Raw genomic sequence first — 17,363 nt, 5'->3', positions numbered from 1 at the left:
AGCTAGAATCGGAAAGAAACAAGAATTTTATTTAAAAAAAATTATCTCATATTAATTTTAAAAATAAAATATAATTTAACCTGAAAATTAAATCCTAATTCAAGTCAGCGGCATTACGGCGAGGATAGAATTTCTGGACCATTTTTTACGATTCAGAGGATGAATGACCTCCACTTATAAAATAGATAGAAATTATTCATCCCCATCAATATATATCTATGGATCATTCCTTGAACCGTAAATGAACCGTAAAAAATGATCCAGAGAAAGTCCGAGCTCCACTATAGCACCCATCTAAGAATGACAATGGTACGAATTAAGAATGGATTTGATTAATCCCAAAATTCACTCTGTAAAAAAAAAATAAACTCAAATTCGGATCATCTTGGTTACTTTTTTAATCGGTCCCATCCCGATCCGGTTAAAAACCTGACAGATTTGGGGCAAGTTGAAAATATATATATATATATATATATATATATATATAACTATCCTAAACCTGTTTTTAAATTCGATCAACGAATTTAACTTATTCCGTAACTCGTTTGTTCGAATTTAAACCCACTCTAAATGAAACAGATTTAATACGATGCCAAATTTAAACCCAACTCATTATCATCCCTATTGACCCATCCTAACACAACCAAAAACCCTCAATCCAAATCCAAAAACTTCTAATCCGAACTCAATATTTTTTTTTTTTATCGGATTGACGGATAGGTCTTCAGTTCTACTAGTTACTAGTACGTAATTCTAAAATCATTTTTTAAAGGAATTTTTCAGCATGGAGAAATAAGAATGCTTCAGGATAACACGAACATGGTGATACCTTGCTTAAAAAGTGAATTGTTAAAACAAAAGCTGATCACAAAACTGAATGCGATCTTGTTACAAGGCACAAATAAGCCAAAAAGCAAAAAAACAACAACATGCTCATGAAAGTGTGGAAATAAGAATAGCTGCATCTGCCAAAATTTTGACATAAAATTTCACAGTCAATGTTTACTAGGATAACACAACCAAGATAGAAAAAAGATCAACCCTTACAAGGTTTGTCATTCCTTTTATTCGAAGGTTACAACTTTTCCCCCATTTGATGAAGACGCAGTACTCCTGGAAAATGGGTGCCTACAAATAAAGATGGATAACCAACAAGAAGCGGATTGCAAACAATTCTACGCAACGAGGAACTCTGATGATTCTAGGTGTGCTGAATTGCTGCATCCATATGAATGGCTCTCAGTGTCAGTCAAATTCCCAAATGACTCCACTATCCTCTGCCAGTGAGAATTAGCTGAGTTAGATAATGGTACAATAATGAAATAATACTGCATTTCTGACTAGTTTGTGTTTCAATTAGTCTTTTTTTTATAGATAAAATAAATGCAAGCACTATTTTTTATGAAGGCAAATTTAGAACCGAAGACCTTGGCAATAAATCCCAAGACTTAACAGTTCAACTTCAAATCAAGTACAACCAAATACTTGCCTCAACTCTTTTTGTCTACAGATTCCAAGAGTAGATGAGAATAATGGATTTGAAATAAAAACAAACTGTACAAAATGTTTACCAATGCCTGATCATCCACTAGAAATTAAAGACGGAAAACAAAAAACTATACAAAGTAGACTTTGTAATGGCATAATATTAAATATACATCAGTAATGACAAAAAAAAACATTTTAAATACAATATATTCACAATGCCCAATCATTCAATGTTTGGCAGTGGAAATTAAAGATGGAAAAGAAGAAAAAAATTATACAAAAAACGTGTACTTTGTAATGTTATAATAATAAATATATTTCATAACAAAATATGAGCAGAAAATTCAAGAAGAGAATTATGGATAGAGAGCATTATTTAGATCAGAGGATGAATCTATAGTGATAGAATAGATTATTAAATTCAGCCAGCTACAAGCAATGTTATGTTAGTCACTCCAGGAAGTGAACTTATTGGTTTCAGACCAGTGCAGCCAATGAGGTGAAAGTCATAAAATCTTTATTTCATGGATACCTCTCAGGTTAACACTCAGAGATTTGTGGAAGCATAGAATGAGAATATGGGGGGGAAAATAAAACATAACTAATTCATAGAACTTTTCCATATTCCTAATTTCTCAGTGCTTGACTAGTGTTCAGTTTCCTTAATTTTCTACAACGAGTGGATCAAAGTTTAGACTAAACCACAACTAACAGGTCAAAAAGAATGGTCGGCACAGTTTGCAAACTGTATCTAAATGCACATAGAAATTGCAATGTTTATACGAAAAAAGCACTGGACCGAAATTAATACCTTTAATCTTTTTCTTAATCCAAACCTCAAGTAACATTCCTGCTCCTACTCCAGCAGCACAAAAAGCACCATAAAATGCAACCGTAGCAGGCAAGGACCTTCGTGGAAGAAAATAGTAGTCAGGCACCTGTCTAATCTTCTTTGGAAGTCGCTTTTTAGTAACTGGCCCACTTGAATCACTAGCAGCATTGCTTGCTGTCTTCCAATCCATATCCTTCAGCAAACCTTTAGATTCTTCACTTGTCATGACTAATTAGATGGAGTGATCAAATATAGTCTACAAAAAGTACAAAACAAATAAGAAATGAATAAGAAAACAAACTTGTCTGTCATTCCAGTATAAACCTACAATGATACAAACAACAAGAATAAAATAGCTGTCTTCTTTAGGAAGCAAAATAAGAAAATGCAGCGACAGAATCTATTATTTACATTCTAAAAATCTGCACTAAGTAATGGCCCATTTTATGAGTCAAATAAAAAGAATAATTTAGCAGATGGTAATTGCATGTGGCAAATACATCATCTACACAAATGGAAGTGGTACTCTCAGCAAATTTATCTCTCATATCAGAGGACTATCCATTTATAGCAAACAAAAACAATCTGAAGTAATGAAAATAGGAAATGTAGGAGCCATCATCATCATAATTATATATGTTGCAAGTATTTGGGACCGGCTATATGAATTATATCCCTTTATTAAGTTCAATACAAAGCTATATTATCCGAGTCTTATATGACAAAGAGAGTTAAGGTTCATGGGCATCCCATTTTCATGAGGGTAGCATATTAGATCAAATTCCTTCAGGCCATTAACTCGTTGAAGCCTGGCTCCAACATTAGTGGTAGGCTCCTAAGTTTTGGGCTTTAGACCAAAAGTGTTCATCCCAAGAATTGCAAAGAACAGCCTGCAAGATCTTCAGAAATAGTCTGTTGTAAGGCTTAATATTGTCCCTCGAAGATTATATGGCCAAAGAATTTAGTTTCCCATGGAAAGAAGCAATTATGGTAAACTCAAGTTGGGCTTTTCATTCTAAAGTTAACTCCTATTTTCTTTTCAGCGACTGGATGCCATGTCAAGAAGACAACAACAATAAGAGTGCGGTCGAAATTTCCTATCATCACATCCTTTGTGTATATTATTTGAAGAGGATAATGTGTTAATTAATGAGAGAACAAATCGATTAAATAATATCGACTTTGGAATGAAGATACTTAACATAAAAATTGCAGGAAGATATAGAACAAGCAAGCTCAAGTATTGCTCCTCCACCTGTGACAGGCTGGAGCTGAGTTCAGCAATCAACATCTCCCCTCCTCCCGACAATGAAATAAAAGGAACCACGACTATTTACATAAAAAATTACAGACAAGATTAACAATAGTAAAAGCAGCCACAAGTTATCCTGTAACATGAGTTGAGATCAGCACATAAGATCCCCACTTGAAGGAAATTGGAGGGAGATGGAGGGATGCCTAATACTTAGACCTCATATTTTTGGCTTAATTATTAATTTCTTAGTGGGAAACAGATTTACTCACAATGGCAAAAAATACTTAGATTTTTTTATGCACGAGCTCATTCTATGATGACTGCAGCAGCCGCCTGCAAGATCTTCAGAAATAGTTTGTTGCAAAGCTTAATATTGTCCCTCCAAGATTATATGGCCAGAATTTAGTTTCCTATGTAAAGAAGCAATTATGGTAAGCTCAAGTTGGGGTTCTCATTTTAAACTTAACTCCTATTTTCTTTTCAGCGCCTGGATGCCATGTCTTTTGTAATTTAAGAAGATAACTACAACAAGAGTGTGGTTGAAATTTCCTATCATCACATCCTTTGTGTATATTATTTGCAGATCATATTGTGTTTACTAATGAGAGCACAAATAGTTTAAACAATATTGACTTGGGGATGAAAACACTCAACATAAAATTGCAGAAAGATATAGAACAAACAAGCACAAATATTGCTCCACTGCATGCGATTCATAAAAGAAACCACGAGTCCACGACCATTTACATGAAAGATGCAGCATCGTAAAAGCAGGCACAAGTTTTCCCGCAACATGAATTGAAATCAGCACAAGATCACCACTTGATAGAAATTGGAGAGAGAGAGAGGGAGGGATGCCTACTCGCTTGTGAAGCACCGCAGCGTCGGTTCCGGGGAGGAGGACCAACAAAAGGAGGGGTTGAGGTGATTGACTTCTTCCAACTGCGCTGATGAGAAGAGATTAGGAAGGCCGATCGCTACGGCGTCGCCGGCGCTAGAGTCCGGAGACGAGAAGAGGCGGACGGAAACCTACTTTTTATTTTTCTTTTCTCCTCTTAAAAAAAGACTCTTCGCAGTTTGGAAAATGGCATAAAGCATCCTTACATTTAACCCAAAAAATAATTAGAAAAATGATATGCTCAATACAAAAAAATTAAAAAAAAATTAAAGGATAAACACATAAAGTGATGGATCCATAAAAAGTGAAATGATGGATTATGACTTTATGTGTCTATCCTTGAGTTTTTCTTTGATTTTTTTCCCTTAAGTATATCATTGCTCAAATAATTAATCAGACTGGATAATATCGAATCTGGAATGATCGATCTGGTTCCATGAAAATTTTCTAGCAACTACCAGGATAGATCGGGAAGCGCTTGTAGTAGGCATCCCAGGAGTCCAGTATTATTTAGTTGCGTGTCTCATTTGGAGGAAAAATTCCAACAAATTCACCGTAACTTGGACTCAAACCGCGGATGCCTGAGTGACAACCTGGATGCCCTATCATTGCACCATAGCCCCCGGGGCATCCATACATTTAACCAAGAACTTAGGGGTGGATGTAATCAAACCGAGCCGAGCTCTTGAATATTTGAGTTTGACTCATTTATAATCAAACTAAGCTCGAACTTTATTTAATGAATATATTCATGGCTCACGAGCTTATTCGAATTTTTATCGAGCCTAAACGAGCTTAATAAATATAACTTATAAATTTAAATATTTATTAAAAATTAAATTATATATTTAGAAAAAACTCTTATTAAAAATTATAATTTTATTCTAATAAATAAATTTAATATATTTATCTATATATTTCTAAAATGTAAAATCTATAAATATAATATTAATAATATTATTTTTTTATTTAAAAATTAATTAATAAGTTTAACAAATATCATCACGAACTAACGAGTCAAATATTGTGAAGCTTGAACTTGATTTATTTATCTTAACGAACTTCATTAAACGATCTCAAATGAATTTTTATCGAATCGAGATTCGAATAGCTCATAAAAAATTTAATTCATTTAAAACCCCTACTAGAACTAAAATAAATTTAGAATATCATTGGTTTAAGCCCCCTCTATGACATTGAGAATATTTTGTTGGGAGGACGTATTCATCTTTTGTCATAATATTTTCTGAATATTTAATTATTTTTTCTTTTCCATCTATATATAATTTATGTGTTTTGATTTAATTATTAAATTTGTTTATTAATGAAAATGAATATTACTAAATTGTTTTCTAAAACTGCTGAAGCCGAATTAACGAGAATCTACGTATTTAAATCTCATAAACTCCCAATTTCCATTTGAGGACGTACTGGCTAAGTCAAAGTGGAGGAAGTCTTTTGTTTCGATACGGCGGTCGTACTGGCTGAGTCAAAGTGGAGGACGGTAATCGCGTAGTTTTTGGAAAGTTCAAATAAAATTTCCATTTTTGACAATTTTTCTTACGAAGTCCCATGAACAGTTGTAAAAGGGGGAATGGTCACCTTAACGCCTCTGAATCCGGCCCTACAAATATTTAGAGGAGATAAATTATGATTAAATTGGACAGTGAAATTTAAAATATAGTAGATCGAAATTTTACATCCGTATGTAATTGACGGCCTTCAACTCCTGAATCCCCGTTGCAAACGTCCAGCCAGTGGGGGGTAAGTCCCATGAACAGTTGACATGCGAGAAGGAAAATTTTCCTTAATTTTAACTGGATCGTTTCCTTTTCTCTATTTTTTTTTTACCTCTTTTTGATTATTATTGTCCTATTGATACATTAACATATTGTTTGCTCTCTTCTGCTGCCTCCTCGTCCCCTTCTCGCTTCGCGTCTGCTCGTCGTCGTCGTCGCCCAGCGGTCTCTCCGCCCTTCCGGATCCTTCCTACGACGCCTCCTCCCTTTCTCTCAATCCGCGCTTGGGATTCGTTCTTCGTCCTCACCTGCCGTCAAAATATCGTCTTTCGTGTTCCCCGCCGCCGGATCCCCGCCGCCCGACCGCCCGCCGCTACGTGATTCGTCGATAAAATGGAAAGCCTTGCCAACTGTGAGCTAGACCAGCGGATCTGAGAGATTGCATGCGCTGGATTCCCTGGAGTGCCCTGCGTGAGCTGGCACTTGGGGCGTGACCCATGGCGGACGTAGGCGCAGCGGCGAGGGGGCCGTCGATGGTTGTGAAAGTGAGGAGGGAGGTCATGGTCGCTTGCATGACCTGCCCTCTCTGCCACAAGCTCCTCCGGGACGCCACCACCATCCCCGAATGCCTTCACACGTGTGAGTTCCCTATTCCCTCCGCCTACCGTTTCCCTTTCGGTCGAAAACTCTCGCTCTTCGTTTTCCTTGTACCACGATTTCGCCTACAAAAATTTTGTGGCGTGATTGAATGTAGGGTTCCCTCTGCTTACGTAAATTTCCTTTTTTTATTATTATTTTTCATGATGTGCGTTTTGTGGGGGGGAAAAATTCTAGTTTTTCTCTCGGTTTAGTTCTTTCTTTCTCTTGGTATTCTTATGATATTGCGAGTTTGTGTAGTGAAGCAAAAGACCGAAAGAGTATAGTTTTCTTACGACGTTCAAAGCCTTAGCGTAAGGGTATGCGATCGCATGCAATGCTTTTCAATTACGTGCTGTTCTTTGTGTCCATGTTTCTACGATGTGAGATTTTTCTTCACTAATTCCGTTCTTTGTTGCTGGGGAAACAAATAAATAAAGGATAGAATCATTTTAGGCTGCAGAATCCGTGCATACATTGATTAACTGGAACCAAATTTGAATTTTTGTGTAACCTTCGATTGTTACCAATTTGGTACAATGTTAAACCATGCTTCTATATCTACGTGAAGATTTGAGAATTTTATTCACAGTGCACAGTGCCTACATCTTTAGTAAATCCCTTAGATTTTATCTTAGATGAAGTGCCGGAAAGAGAAATTGAAATCTGAAATTTTAGTTTAGACTTGTGGATGATGTTAGTCTTGCTCAGCTTTCACTCTTTGCACATGAATTTCATTTGATTCTTTTGTTCATAAAGTAGAACACAACACTTGCTAAGATGTTTATTTGCATATTTTGATATTTCTTTCTTTGAAATTTCTGTGTAATTTAAAATTATTTAGGCTATGCAAATGATTTAGATCTAGGACTACTCAATCATTTTGTATTTTTCATATGAGACATACAGCTTCTTGATGTTTGTCCACTCGATCAGTTTGTAGGAAATGCATAACTGAGAAACTCAATGATGAGGAGACATATCAATGCCCTGTATGCAATATTTGTTTGGGAGTTATTCCAATGGAGAAACTCAGGTTAATTTCTTTTCATTGAAGAGTTAGTTTCTTTTCTCTTCCCTAGTATTTCTTACGTATGTTAAAATTGTTTTCATTCAAAATTTCTCTCTCTCTATGCAGTTCAAAATTAGTTCTTGCCATGAATCGTAAAAGGCTAAAGGAAAAGAAATACAATGACTTAAATTAGGATAAGAAGGAGAGTAGCTTCATCCCTGCAAATGAATTGCTGATTACAAAAGTAATCCACATGTGAATACAATAAAGAAAAGGGAGCAATTCAAATTGGGAATATAGAATGTTGAACTTTCCTATCAAGAACAGGATTCCCAACAGTATTCTGTCCTTTATAGTTTTCAGCTTGACTATTAATGTTTTTTGGTGATATTCTAAGGCATCAGTTTAGTCATTTTACTGCATTTAATTTCTAATTTTCTAACAAATATCTACTGTGGGCTAGAATGGTGATTTCATTAATAGGATCCGTATGCTTTAGTCTAACCATTTCTTTAAGTTGAAGGGAATCAGTACATCCCTGAAGATTTTTAATGACGCATGCATTATTACTACAGTGAGTTAAGTCTATGACATCATCATTACAATTTCAACATCATTACTCATATTAAAGTGGTCTAAAAATTTACTACTTTTTCTTTTTGTAATTTCTAAAATAAGTTGATTGTTCACACATTGTTTCGGAAAAAGAGACCCTGTCCTCCAAGACTCTTTCTCTGGACATGAAACTGAATAGCATCACCATTCACTTGAAAATCAACTCTGAGATGGACCATTAAAATGTAATCTTTTTGTCCTTTGGATTCGTAAAAGTTATTTCACTTCCTACTGAGAGAATCTATTAACTAAACTAAGATGGTGGTAATGCTATTTAGCTCAATTATATGATAGATATTTGTGATGTATGAATTATACTGTACGAGATTATATATTGGATCAAAATTTTTTACAAATGGAATTGCAAAACCATATATTTAGAGTTACCATTAATAAAACAAACTTCCCTGAATTGAATACAAGGAATGATGATCCCTTCTCAGACATCTGTTTGTTGGTGAATCTGAGTTTTTAAAAATATTTTTATTTAAAATTGTTTTTATGCTTATAGATTGTCTAGAATGTGATATCTTAGTTCAGTTCTCATCCTACTTTGGTTCTATATGATGACTTGTACATAATGGAGTGGTTTATAAACTTAGATGAACCATCTATTATTAATTTGGAGCATAAGCATGGTGGTAACATATTGGAAAGGGTTGCTTGCGTGATGGTGGAGCCAGCATTGCACCTCACAATTCACATACTGGTAAGAGATGATATCAGGCTATGAGTTGGTTTGGGCCTTGGTAGGGAAATCAAGTCTCATTTGGTAAGAGTTGATGATGCTAGTTTATTTGTACATGGTAACTCGTGAGCTAATTGAGGTGGTTTATAAGCTTAGTCTGGGGAGCTCTTGGGTTTAACTATTTTGGTTCAGTGGTGAAGCTTGAAAGTTAATGAATTAGTTCTATGAGTTGAGACACAGAAAATGATGTAACTGAATTGGACTCCTATTTTCAGTTAACCTTTTCCTTAATCCTCCTCCATCATATAGATGGGGTAGATGGGCTTGCATTTGCTTGTGAGTAATGACTAATTTTGGTTTGGAAGCTGTAGCACCTCATGGTTTAGTCTCAAGGTTGGATTTTTTTTCTTCCATTTACTCAATAGGTTTGTAAAGATATTCTTCAAGCATATGAGCCGTACCCTATGGCCTATGGAATGGAAGTAAAAAAGATGAAGGTATTTGGCATCCTGTCAATAAGCCAATATATTTACTTTTTTACTTCTTTTGTTTTATAGAAACTACTTCAGGAAAAAAAAACATTATAGAAGCTGAAAATAATAATACCTTAAAGTTCGGGAAAATGACTTACAATTTATAAGAGGAAGTTATTTTAGTAAATCAAAAGACTCCATTCTTCATCTTATTTTTTGAAATTAAAATTTGACCCTTTTGGTTATTTGTTTTTTCATTCAGATTGTTGAACTAGCCTGATCACTTATGTCAATGAGGCATGATAACATCGTCATGATCTCATAAATATTTTTATCTTAATAATAGATATTGAAATAAGTAAAATAAATAAAAATATGCAACGATATACAAGGATACTAAAACCATTTGCTTAGATGGATCCATCTTAAGCAACACTAGGACAAAGACCAAAAATAAAATTATGTAAATATAATAAATGAAAATATGAGTTTATAGAATATTTTAAATGAAATAATCTGTTGAATATTTAATATTGAAGATAATGTTTAGGATATATTGAAACATAAAAAAAAAAAAAAAAAAAAAAAAAAGGCAGCCCGGTGCACGAAGCTCCCACCATGCGGGGTCCCGGGGAAGGATCCATTGTACGCAGCCTTACCCTACTTTTTGCAAGAGGCTGTTTCTAGGGATATATTGAAACATAAGTATCCAAAATATATTAGGTTATAAAATCCATTTTAACAGATTGAGATTGCTCTGAGGTTAGCCCACATGTCTGCCTTCTTCTGATTACATGAGGTATCTTGTTCAAGCATTCTTGCTAAATTTTATTCTAAATTGCCTAGTTTAGCCATTGCATCTTATGATGTGTCGTGTGTTAAGTTTCATGTGCCATGCTTGTCAAAGTGTAAATGTTTGTTACATAGTGGAAATTTAGCTCTAATTTGTTTTGAAACACCAAGATCGGCCATTTGTGTCCAGTTATATTCATTGAGCCATGGGAAGTACTTTACAAAAATATATATTTTTTTAAAGCATGCCTTTAATGTTAGTCATTTTACAGACCGGACCACAATTTACAAGATATCAAGACAAAGATTTTTCCTCCTAAACGAAGCAAAACCGAAACTCTTGATGAAACATCTACCCCAATGATACCAACTAAACGTAAAGAAAAATCCCTTTCTTCATTGGTTGTCAGCACTTCACACATAGCAACACAGACATGTTCAACAGGAAGGCGAACAAAAGCAGTTACTAAAAGAGCAGTCTATGCACGAGGTCTGAGGCCATCCTTCAATGAATCATCCGAAAAGGATGACAACATTATTGATAATTATGTGGAAAAGTCTAACTCAATTGAGAAAATGAGGAAGGTTTCTCTAAAGAGAAAACAGGTAATGGAAGTGAATTTTAGGTTCCTAGTTAACCAACTTGTTTGTTTAGCAGAAAATACATTGCTGACCTTTAATCGTACAATCATCTCTGCATGTTCTCCAGACTCATTCAAATGTTGAGCCATCCAACCACATGTTTTATGAGGGTAAACAGAATGGTGGTTTGTCATTTCAGGATAAAGTTGATATCTGGAACCCTTTAAATTGTCTGGTGGAAGCTGCAAACAGGACAAAAGCTTTTAGCTCTGTTCCTCAGAGACCTGTTGTTAAGGATGAAAAATTTAATGACTATGGTGGTGAAACAAATATTAGCAATGAAAGGCATAAAGTGCATCAGCATAAGTCTAAAATTCTTGAAAAGACTGATAGCATTCTAATGCAACCAGTAACACAGAAAGAAAGCAGGTTGCAAAAAGTCACGAGAAGCAACGATCTTACTGCATCAGCTCGATCATCCCATGATGCTCAAAATTCTCAATCTGTTAGGAAGATTAATCCTATATGGTTCTCCTTGGTCCCTTCTGTTGAACAGTTACAGTACTTATCATGTGGAATCTATATTGATTATGCTACCTTCACAAGTGTTTATGTTTCTGAGTAGCTTCATCTGGTGTGAATTGTTACAGGATAGGTGATCCACAATTTCCACAGATTTCTTCAAACTATCTGAGAGTCAAGTGAGTTTTAATATTACGTGTATCATGCTTATGTAATCAATAAATTCTTTATTCAACCATGTCCCTAACATCACCCACTTTTCCTAGTGGTATTTTAATCGTTTGATAGATGTGCCTCTCTTAGATTTTTTAGTGAAAGAAAAATGCAATGGCTTGGAAAGTAAGGGTGAGCATGGATCAAGGTTGGGTTGGACTCAAGGAAAAACATGACTTGAAAAAGTCTTGTGCACTTGAAAAAGTCAAGCAAACCAGAACCCTTTATAGAAACCTTGTTTCTTTTTTCTCATATCAAGTCTGAATTTTTCATTTTATTTAGTATCTTTTTGTATTTAAGTTTTCCTCGTGTTTAAATTAATTTAGAACTGTCTCTGATCAAATGATTAGGATTTGGGTTTATTTTTCAAAAAAAAAATCAAAATGCATAGATTTGTTGAATATGTTTGCATGATACTTTTATTAGTTTTAAATTTGTCTTGTTTTGAGTTTTCTTTTGGACTCTTTTTCATATCATGACTGAAACTTGGATAAAAGATTGGTCGTCTTAAGACAGGGGCTGGGCATTTTGGTCGGTTAGGGCTGCGTTACCTACTGCAAAGTCATTTTACCATAAACTCTACAACAATCAACCTAGCAAAATTGTATATTTATTGAAATCAGATAGATATGGTATGGAAATGGAATGGTTTAAATAGTCAATTTCGTGAAATTAGTTGTCTTATACATTGTTTCACAGACATGGTCTAGAATAATTAATAACTATATCCCATGTCACATCAAAATAGAAAGCTGATTACTTCAAATTTTGCCATGCATTATGTGCCTTGTGGTGTGGCAAGGACCATTATCTCGACTATAATAAATAGCAAGAACATTCACAATAGGCATGAGTGGTAAGTTCAAATAGTAACGAACCGAATATTGAAAACAAAGCAAAACTGTATAAGGATGACTGATTAGTTGCTCTCTCAATCACACATGGTATCTTAATAGTTAAGTATTACAATGATTATAATGTTTCTCACTGCAATTAGTAGAGCAAATTTCAATATATAAACTTAATGATTATGAATTGAAAGCAATATATTGTTATAGTTGGATCATCTATGTTTCTATTATTGCAAAGATTGCTAAAAGAGGCAAATTGACCTGTGAAGTAATTTGTATTGTATATATCATTGGTTGGTAGTCGGTTAAAAAAACCTTTTTTTTCTCACTTTACCTCATTTGATTTCTCAGAAGCATAAGTCAACAAGTAATATATATTGTTTTTGCAGTTTTAGTAGGTTCTTCCTCTAGGTTTATTGGAAATAAATTTGCATCAATATGCACATACATTGCCATTTTTTCTTTCAACATTTTTTTTCTCTGTTTGATGTTGTTGATATCCAGTGTATTGTTTGCTTATAGAGATGGTAGCATGCCTGTGTTATTCATTCACAAGTACCTTGTAAAGAAGCTTAATCTTCAGAATGAAGCTTCGGTGAGTTGTTTGCCCTTTCATTTTGGTACATGTCATGCAAATGAAGTAAACTCATTTTCTTTTTTTCTTTTATTCCTTCCTATTTTCACTTGTTAAAATCATAAAAGGATAGAATCAATTCTGTTTCATTGTTGTCTGGATAACATGATATCTCATAACTTGAATCTAAATTTTGACTATGAACATGATAAATGATAGATTCAATGAATATGACATGCAACTTAATTTATTATCAAGTGTTAAATTTTAAAAATCATATGCATTGAATTGAATTATTATCTAATCCATATGAAGAATGCTAAGATGTATGAAGTTCATAAAAAAAAATATTTACTTAAGGTCAAATTGAACTAGCCCCCTTAAATTAGTAAAGTTGTATATGATGTTCCTTTCAATTTCAAAATTTGTACATGTTACCCCTTGCCCAGTCATTTGAAAGAATTTTTAATATCATATGAATCGAACCCAATTTGAACTCCATTGATGTTCAAGTGACACTTCAGCTAGTCAATGCTCCACCAGTAATCTGACTTGGCAATCCTTGGTGAATCTTTGATAATATTTGTTTATACTTTATTGATTCCTAACAAACCTTACCAATTTTTAGTTCTGTAAAAATATAATAATTATTATATAACACAAAAAGTAATCAACCTAAGCAACCAATACAATGTAAAACATGGTCTAATAATTCCATATCAATCAATCTAAGCTCAATTAAGATTTTGTAATTATAGCAAAAAGTTGTTTGATCCAACATTGGATTCAAATCGATGTTTTGGGAAATTTGGCCCATATGTGTGGCTGTAAAACCAAAATTTAACTTGATAACCATCTATGGAAACACATAGGTTACTTCTGAGACAATGATGTAGATAGATAGCGCATCTAATTAATGGACATTTTATCTACTGAATACTGATACTTTTTTTCTTACACTTTTAATAGTTTCTTTAATTATACTACTACATTGTTTAAACCCAAAATCATTGGAAGCATTTTTAAGTTTGAACAGTATGCTTTGAATAATTTGATTTGGGGTATAATGAGCAACTGCAAAGAATTCAAGTTTGTTTTCTGGTTGTATTTATTTCATATAACTGTAAATTTTATTTGGCCCTGAAATGGGTAAATAAAAGTAACCCCTTACCGGAGTTTCCAATATCCAAAATTTTAGGCTGTGTGTATTTGAATGGAAGAGAAGGCAGGGAGAGAGAGAGAATGGAAAGGGTGGGAAAGCCCAAAAATGTTGTGTACTTGAGTAGTATGTAAGGAGAAGCTAAATTATCTCATGTTCAAGTGATCCCCTCTCAAATTCCCGACATTGCTGCTCCTCTCCCACCCATGCCTATTTATTCATACTGCCACAGCAAATCTGAGCCTGAGCATGGTGCCACAGTGCAGCTGTGTGGTGGGGGTGGTGTTGAGTTCTGTGTTTTTAATTCAAACTATTTTCTTGTTTTTTGTTGTTGTTCTAGTAATGCATATGTGCATGCATTTAGTCCCACATTGCTAAGCTAAGAAAGTTGGAAGACCTTATATATGGAGCCCTTCCATCCTTGCTTAGCAAAGTTAAGGGGACCTACACGCATGCGCGGGCCGAGCCCAAATCAAGTGGTTTCGGGGGGTTCGAGCCGGAAATCCATAAACCAGGTGCGACGCACGCAATCATCGCGCGCAGGGGGGGTGCAAATCCCCAGCTCGTGTCAGAGTGAATAAATGTTGAGCCTCTGTTCGTCGTTCGAGTGCTCTCAAGCAGTCTGCTTTTCTCCTTCTTCCCTCTTTGTGTGGTCCTGAGGCTTGGTGTTCCGTGATATGAGGTTGGGTCTGAGTGCGACGACGCGAGTGGTTGTCGGATCTTAGGATAATTTTGCCGGAGAGCCTCTGCACCGCGGTCGGCAATATATTCTCTAAAGATAGTCGGCACACCGACGCTTCAACCGGAAGATAACAATTTCTGGATCTTATTCTTTTATTTACCTGTTTATTGCATGCTTGCTATTTTGGTGCAAATATATTACTGTGTTAGTGCTATTAATAGTCAACAACAGGTGGTTGGGGGGTTTTTGGCGCTGAGCTCAATGGTAATGTGGGTGGAGACGTCAAAGTTGAGAGGAAGGGAAATTGAGATCAGGAAAGTAGTGGATGAGGATTCCCATGGAGGAAATGGTGAATATGGGGTGGCAAGGAGGCGGCCACAAAGGAGTGCCACGATCTTGTAGCATCACCATTCAAGGCACATGGTGATGGTGTTGGGCCAGAATGGAAACTGAGTAACAAGCATCATTCCTTGGCATTTTATGCTGGAGAAGAAGATGTAGAGGATGAAGAGAGAAGATGCATATAAGATGTAAAATTTTATCCAGAGTCTGGTTATGAAGGTCTTCTCAAAATTTGGTATCCTTCCATCTGCCCTAGTCAACCCAACAGTGGATGCTGGAATGGTGCAAAACATGTCTACAAAAAGCCATTTTCTCTCCTTCTGCAGCATTTTGGGATGAGTAAGAAGGGGAAAGGGTCTCAAAATGAGCCTCTCCCCTCCAAAAACATATAGGCTTAGGGTTGGCTTCCTTGGATGGAAGATATGAGGAGAAGAAGAGAAGGTGAAACAAAACATGTATATGAATGATGGATCTCAATATGCAATTTTGTGATCCTTTCTCTCTCCTCCTCCTGACTTTCCATCCATGTAAGCATAGCCTTAGTTTCTATTAATGTCTCCTAAAATCAATCTCACACTACCTCATTTCAGTCTTGCTTATTTATCTTCTTTCTGCAAATAATATATTTTTTCTGCAAATGAGTTTAAATCACTTTGTACTTGCATGTTTGTGCATTTTACTTCATCACACAATTCATGCTAAAATTTACATTAACTTAGAGTTCGGTAAAGCTTCATTGCTTTTTGATCCTGATGCAGAATGATTCTTACCAGCTTGTTCCATATTCTGTCCGAGCTTATTAGTTGATTTATGCTGAGTTGATTTCTTATTTATTAGTTTTGTTTTCTTATCTATTAATTTTGTTCCAAAATGAGTAACCACTAAGATCCACAGAATTGACTAGCATCTCATGGAGGGGATCATTGTCTATTCTCTTCTAGTAACATTGTTTCCTTTAACATTGTCTATATAATTAAAGTTGTTTAAACTGTTAAAATTGTTGACTTGCTTACAAAAGGAAGAATGGCCTCATTATCACAATACTTCTAGGAAATTCAAAGTCATATGCTTTCTCACTAATGAATAAACCGATTAAGTATGAAAAATAGGTCTTGCGAGCATTTGCATTGCTCATGAAAGTTGATTTCAGTCATTAATATATAATTTTAAGTATATCACTGTGATTCCCGATCATGATAAGTTCTTGTAATAACAACCTTAGCTTCCTTCGTACTTGTATCCTAAGAATCATGTCGGTTGAGGCGATGAGTTTTATGGATTCATATCTTCTTTAGATTTCAGTTTATATCAGATGACAGCCATGATGCATTTGCCAAGGAGGTCTTCTTTGTTGTATCAGTAACATAATTTGTCAAGCATACACTTTTCAGCATTACCGTTGCGAGCAAATTTAAGTGTCTTAATTCTGAATGTGTTGTGGCTCAACATGTGGATCCTACCATTTACAGACAGTATGCTTTCGTACATTCTGTAATCTAAACCTGTTTATGTTATCTACTATAAATGATCAGCTGGAATACACAATTTGCATGAGCATAGTTACGATTTATAACCAGTATTTGTAGGTACAAATCACTTGCCTTGGACAACCAGTGAGCCCTACAACGGCCATTAACAAGCTAGTAGAGCAGTGGCTAAGCGAGAAGTCTTCGCAAAGGCTTCCAGCGGCAATCGGAGCCTCAGCCAAGGAGTTTGTGATGGTGTTGGTCTACAGTTGGAGCAAGGTTTCAGACAACAAATTATGACAAGTTCATTGCACTTAAAGACGTTTTCTTTTTTGCTTCTTTTTCTCTTCTTCTCATCCAATCTTGTCTCTAATGTATACATGCATACCAACGTTTATACCATTGTCGTCTCAGATAAGAACGTAGTTTGCTCTCCAAATGGGGCTGCAAAGTTGCTTTTCATTACAGGCGAAAAATTGTTGTACATCTCGGTTGAGTGTATTCTTTTGGGAATATTAAATATTTGTTTTTGTCGATTGAATGA

General features: G+C 35.1%; 2 protein-coding genes across 5 annotated transcripts; one reads left to right on the top strand and one right to left on the bottom strand.

Moving 5' to 3' along the window:
* Positions 1-936: 936 nt before the first annotated feature.
* Positions 937-4,652, bottom strand: LOC121995672. Its single transcript, XM_042549410.1, has 3 exons — positions 4,438-4,652; positions 2,300-2,576; positions 937-1,277 (listed from the first exon to the last, which is right to left on the bottom strand). The coding sequence occupies exons 2-3, from the start codon at positions 2,544-2,546 to the stop codon at positions 1,246-1,248; spliced, it is 279 nt and encodes a 92-aa protein (XP_042405344.1). The 5' UTR covers positions 2,547-2,576; positions 4,438-4,652; the 3' UTR covers positions 937-1,245.
* Positions 4,653-6,338: 1,686 nt separating this feature from the next.
* LOC121995671 (E3 ubiquitin protein ligase DRIP2-like) lies at positions 6,339-17,363 on the top strand. 4 transcript variants are annotated; one of them, XM_042549408.1, is made up of 7 exons: positions 6,339-6,851; positions 7,785-7,884; positions 10,701-11,034; positions 11,210-11,571; positions 11,661-11,711; positions 13,119-13,191; positions 16,940-17,363. In XM_042549408.1, exons 1-7 carry the CDS (start codon positions 6,710-6,712, stop codon positions 17,117-17,119), a joined length of 1,242 nt encoding a protein of 413 aa, XP_042405342.1. In that variant the 5' UTR covers positions 6,339-6,709; the 3' UTR covers positions 17,120-17,363. The 4 variants fall into 4 exon arrangements, with proteins under 4 accessions (XP_042405342.1, XP_042405343.1, XP_042405340.1 ...); XM_042549409.1 differs by having other exon boundaries at positions 6,343-6,851; positions 11,138-11,571; positions 16,931-17,082; XM_042549406.1 differs by having other exon boundaries at positions 6,345-6,851; positions 11,138-11,571.

Source organism: Zingiber officinale, chromosome 6A, assembly GCF_018446385.1.
Source record: "Zingiber officinale cultivar Zhangliang chromosome 6A, Zo_v1.1, whole genome shotgun sequence".
In the NCBI taxonomy this organism is placed as follows: domain Eukaryota; kingdom Viridiplantae; phylum Streptophyta; class Magnoliopsida; order Zingiberales; family Zingiberaceae; genus Zingiber; species Zingiber officinale.
Note: the sequence above shows the minus strand (reverse complement) of the source record. Positions and strands in the feature narration are given on the sequence as shown.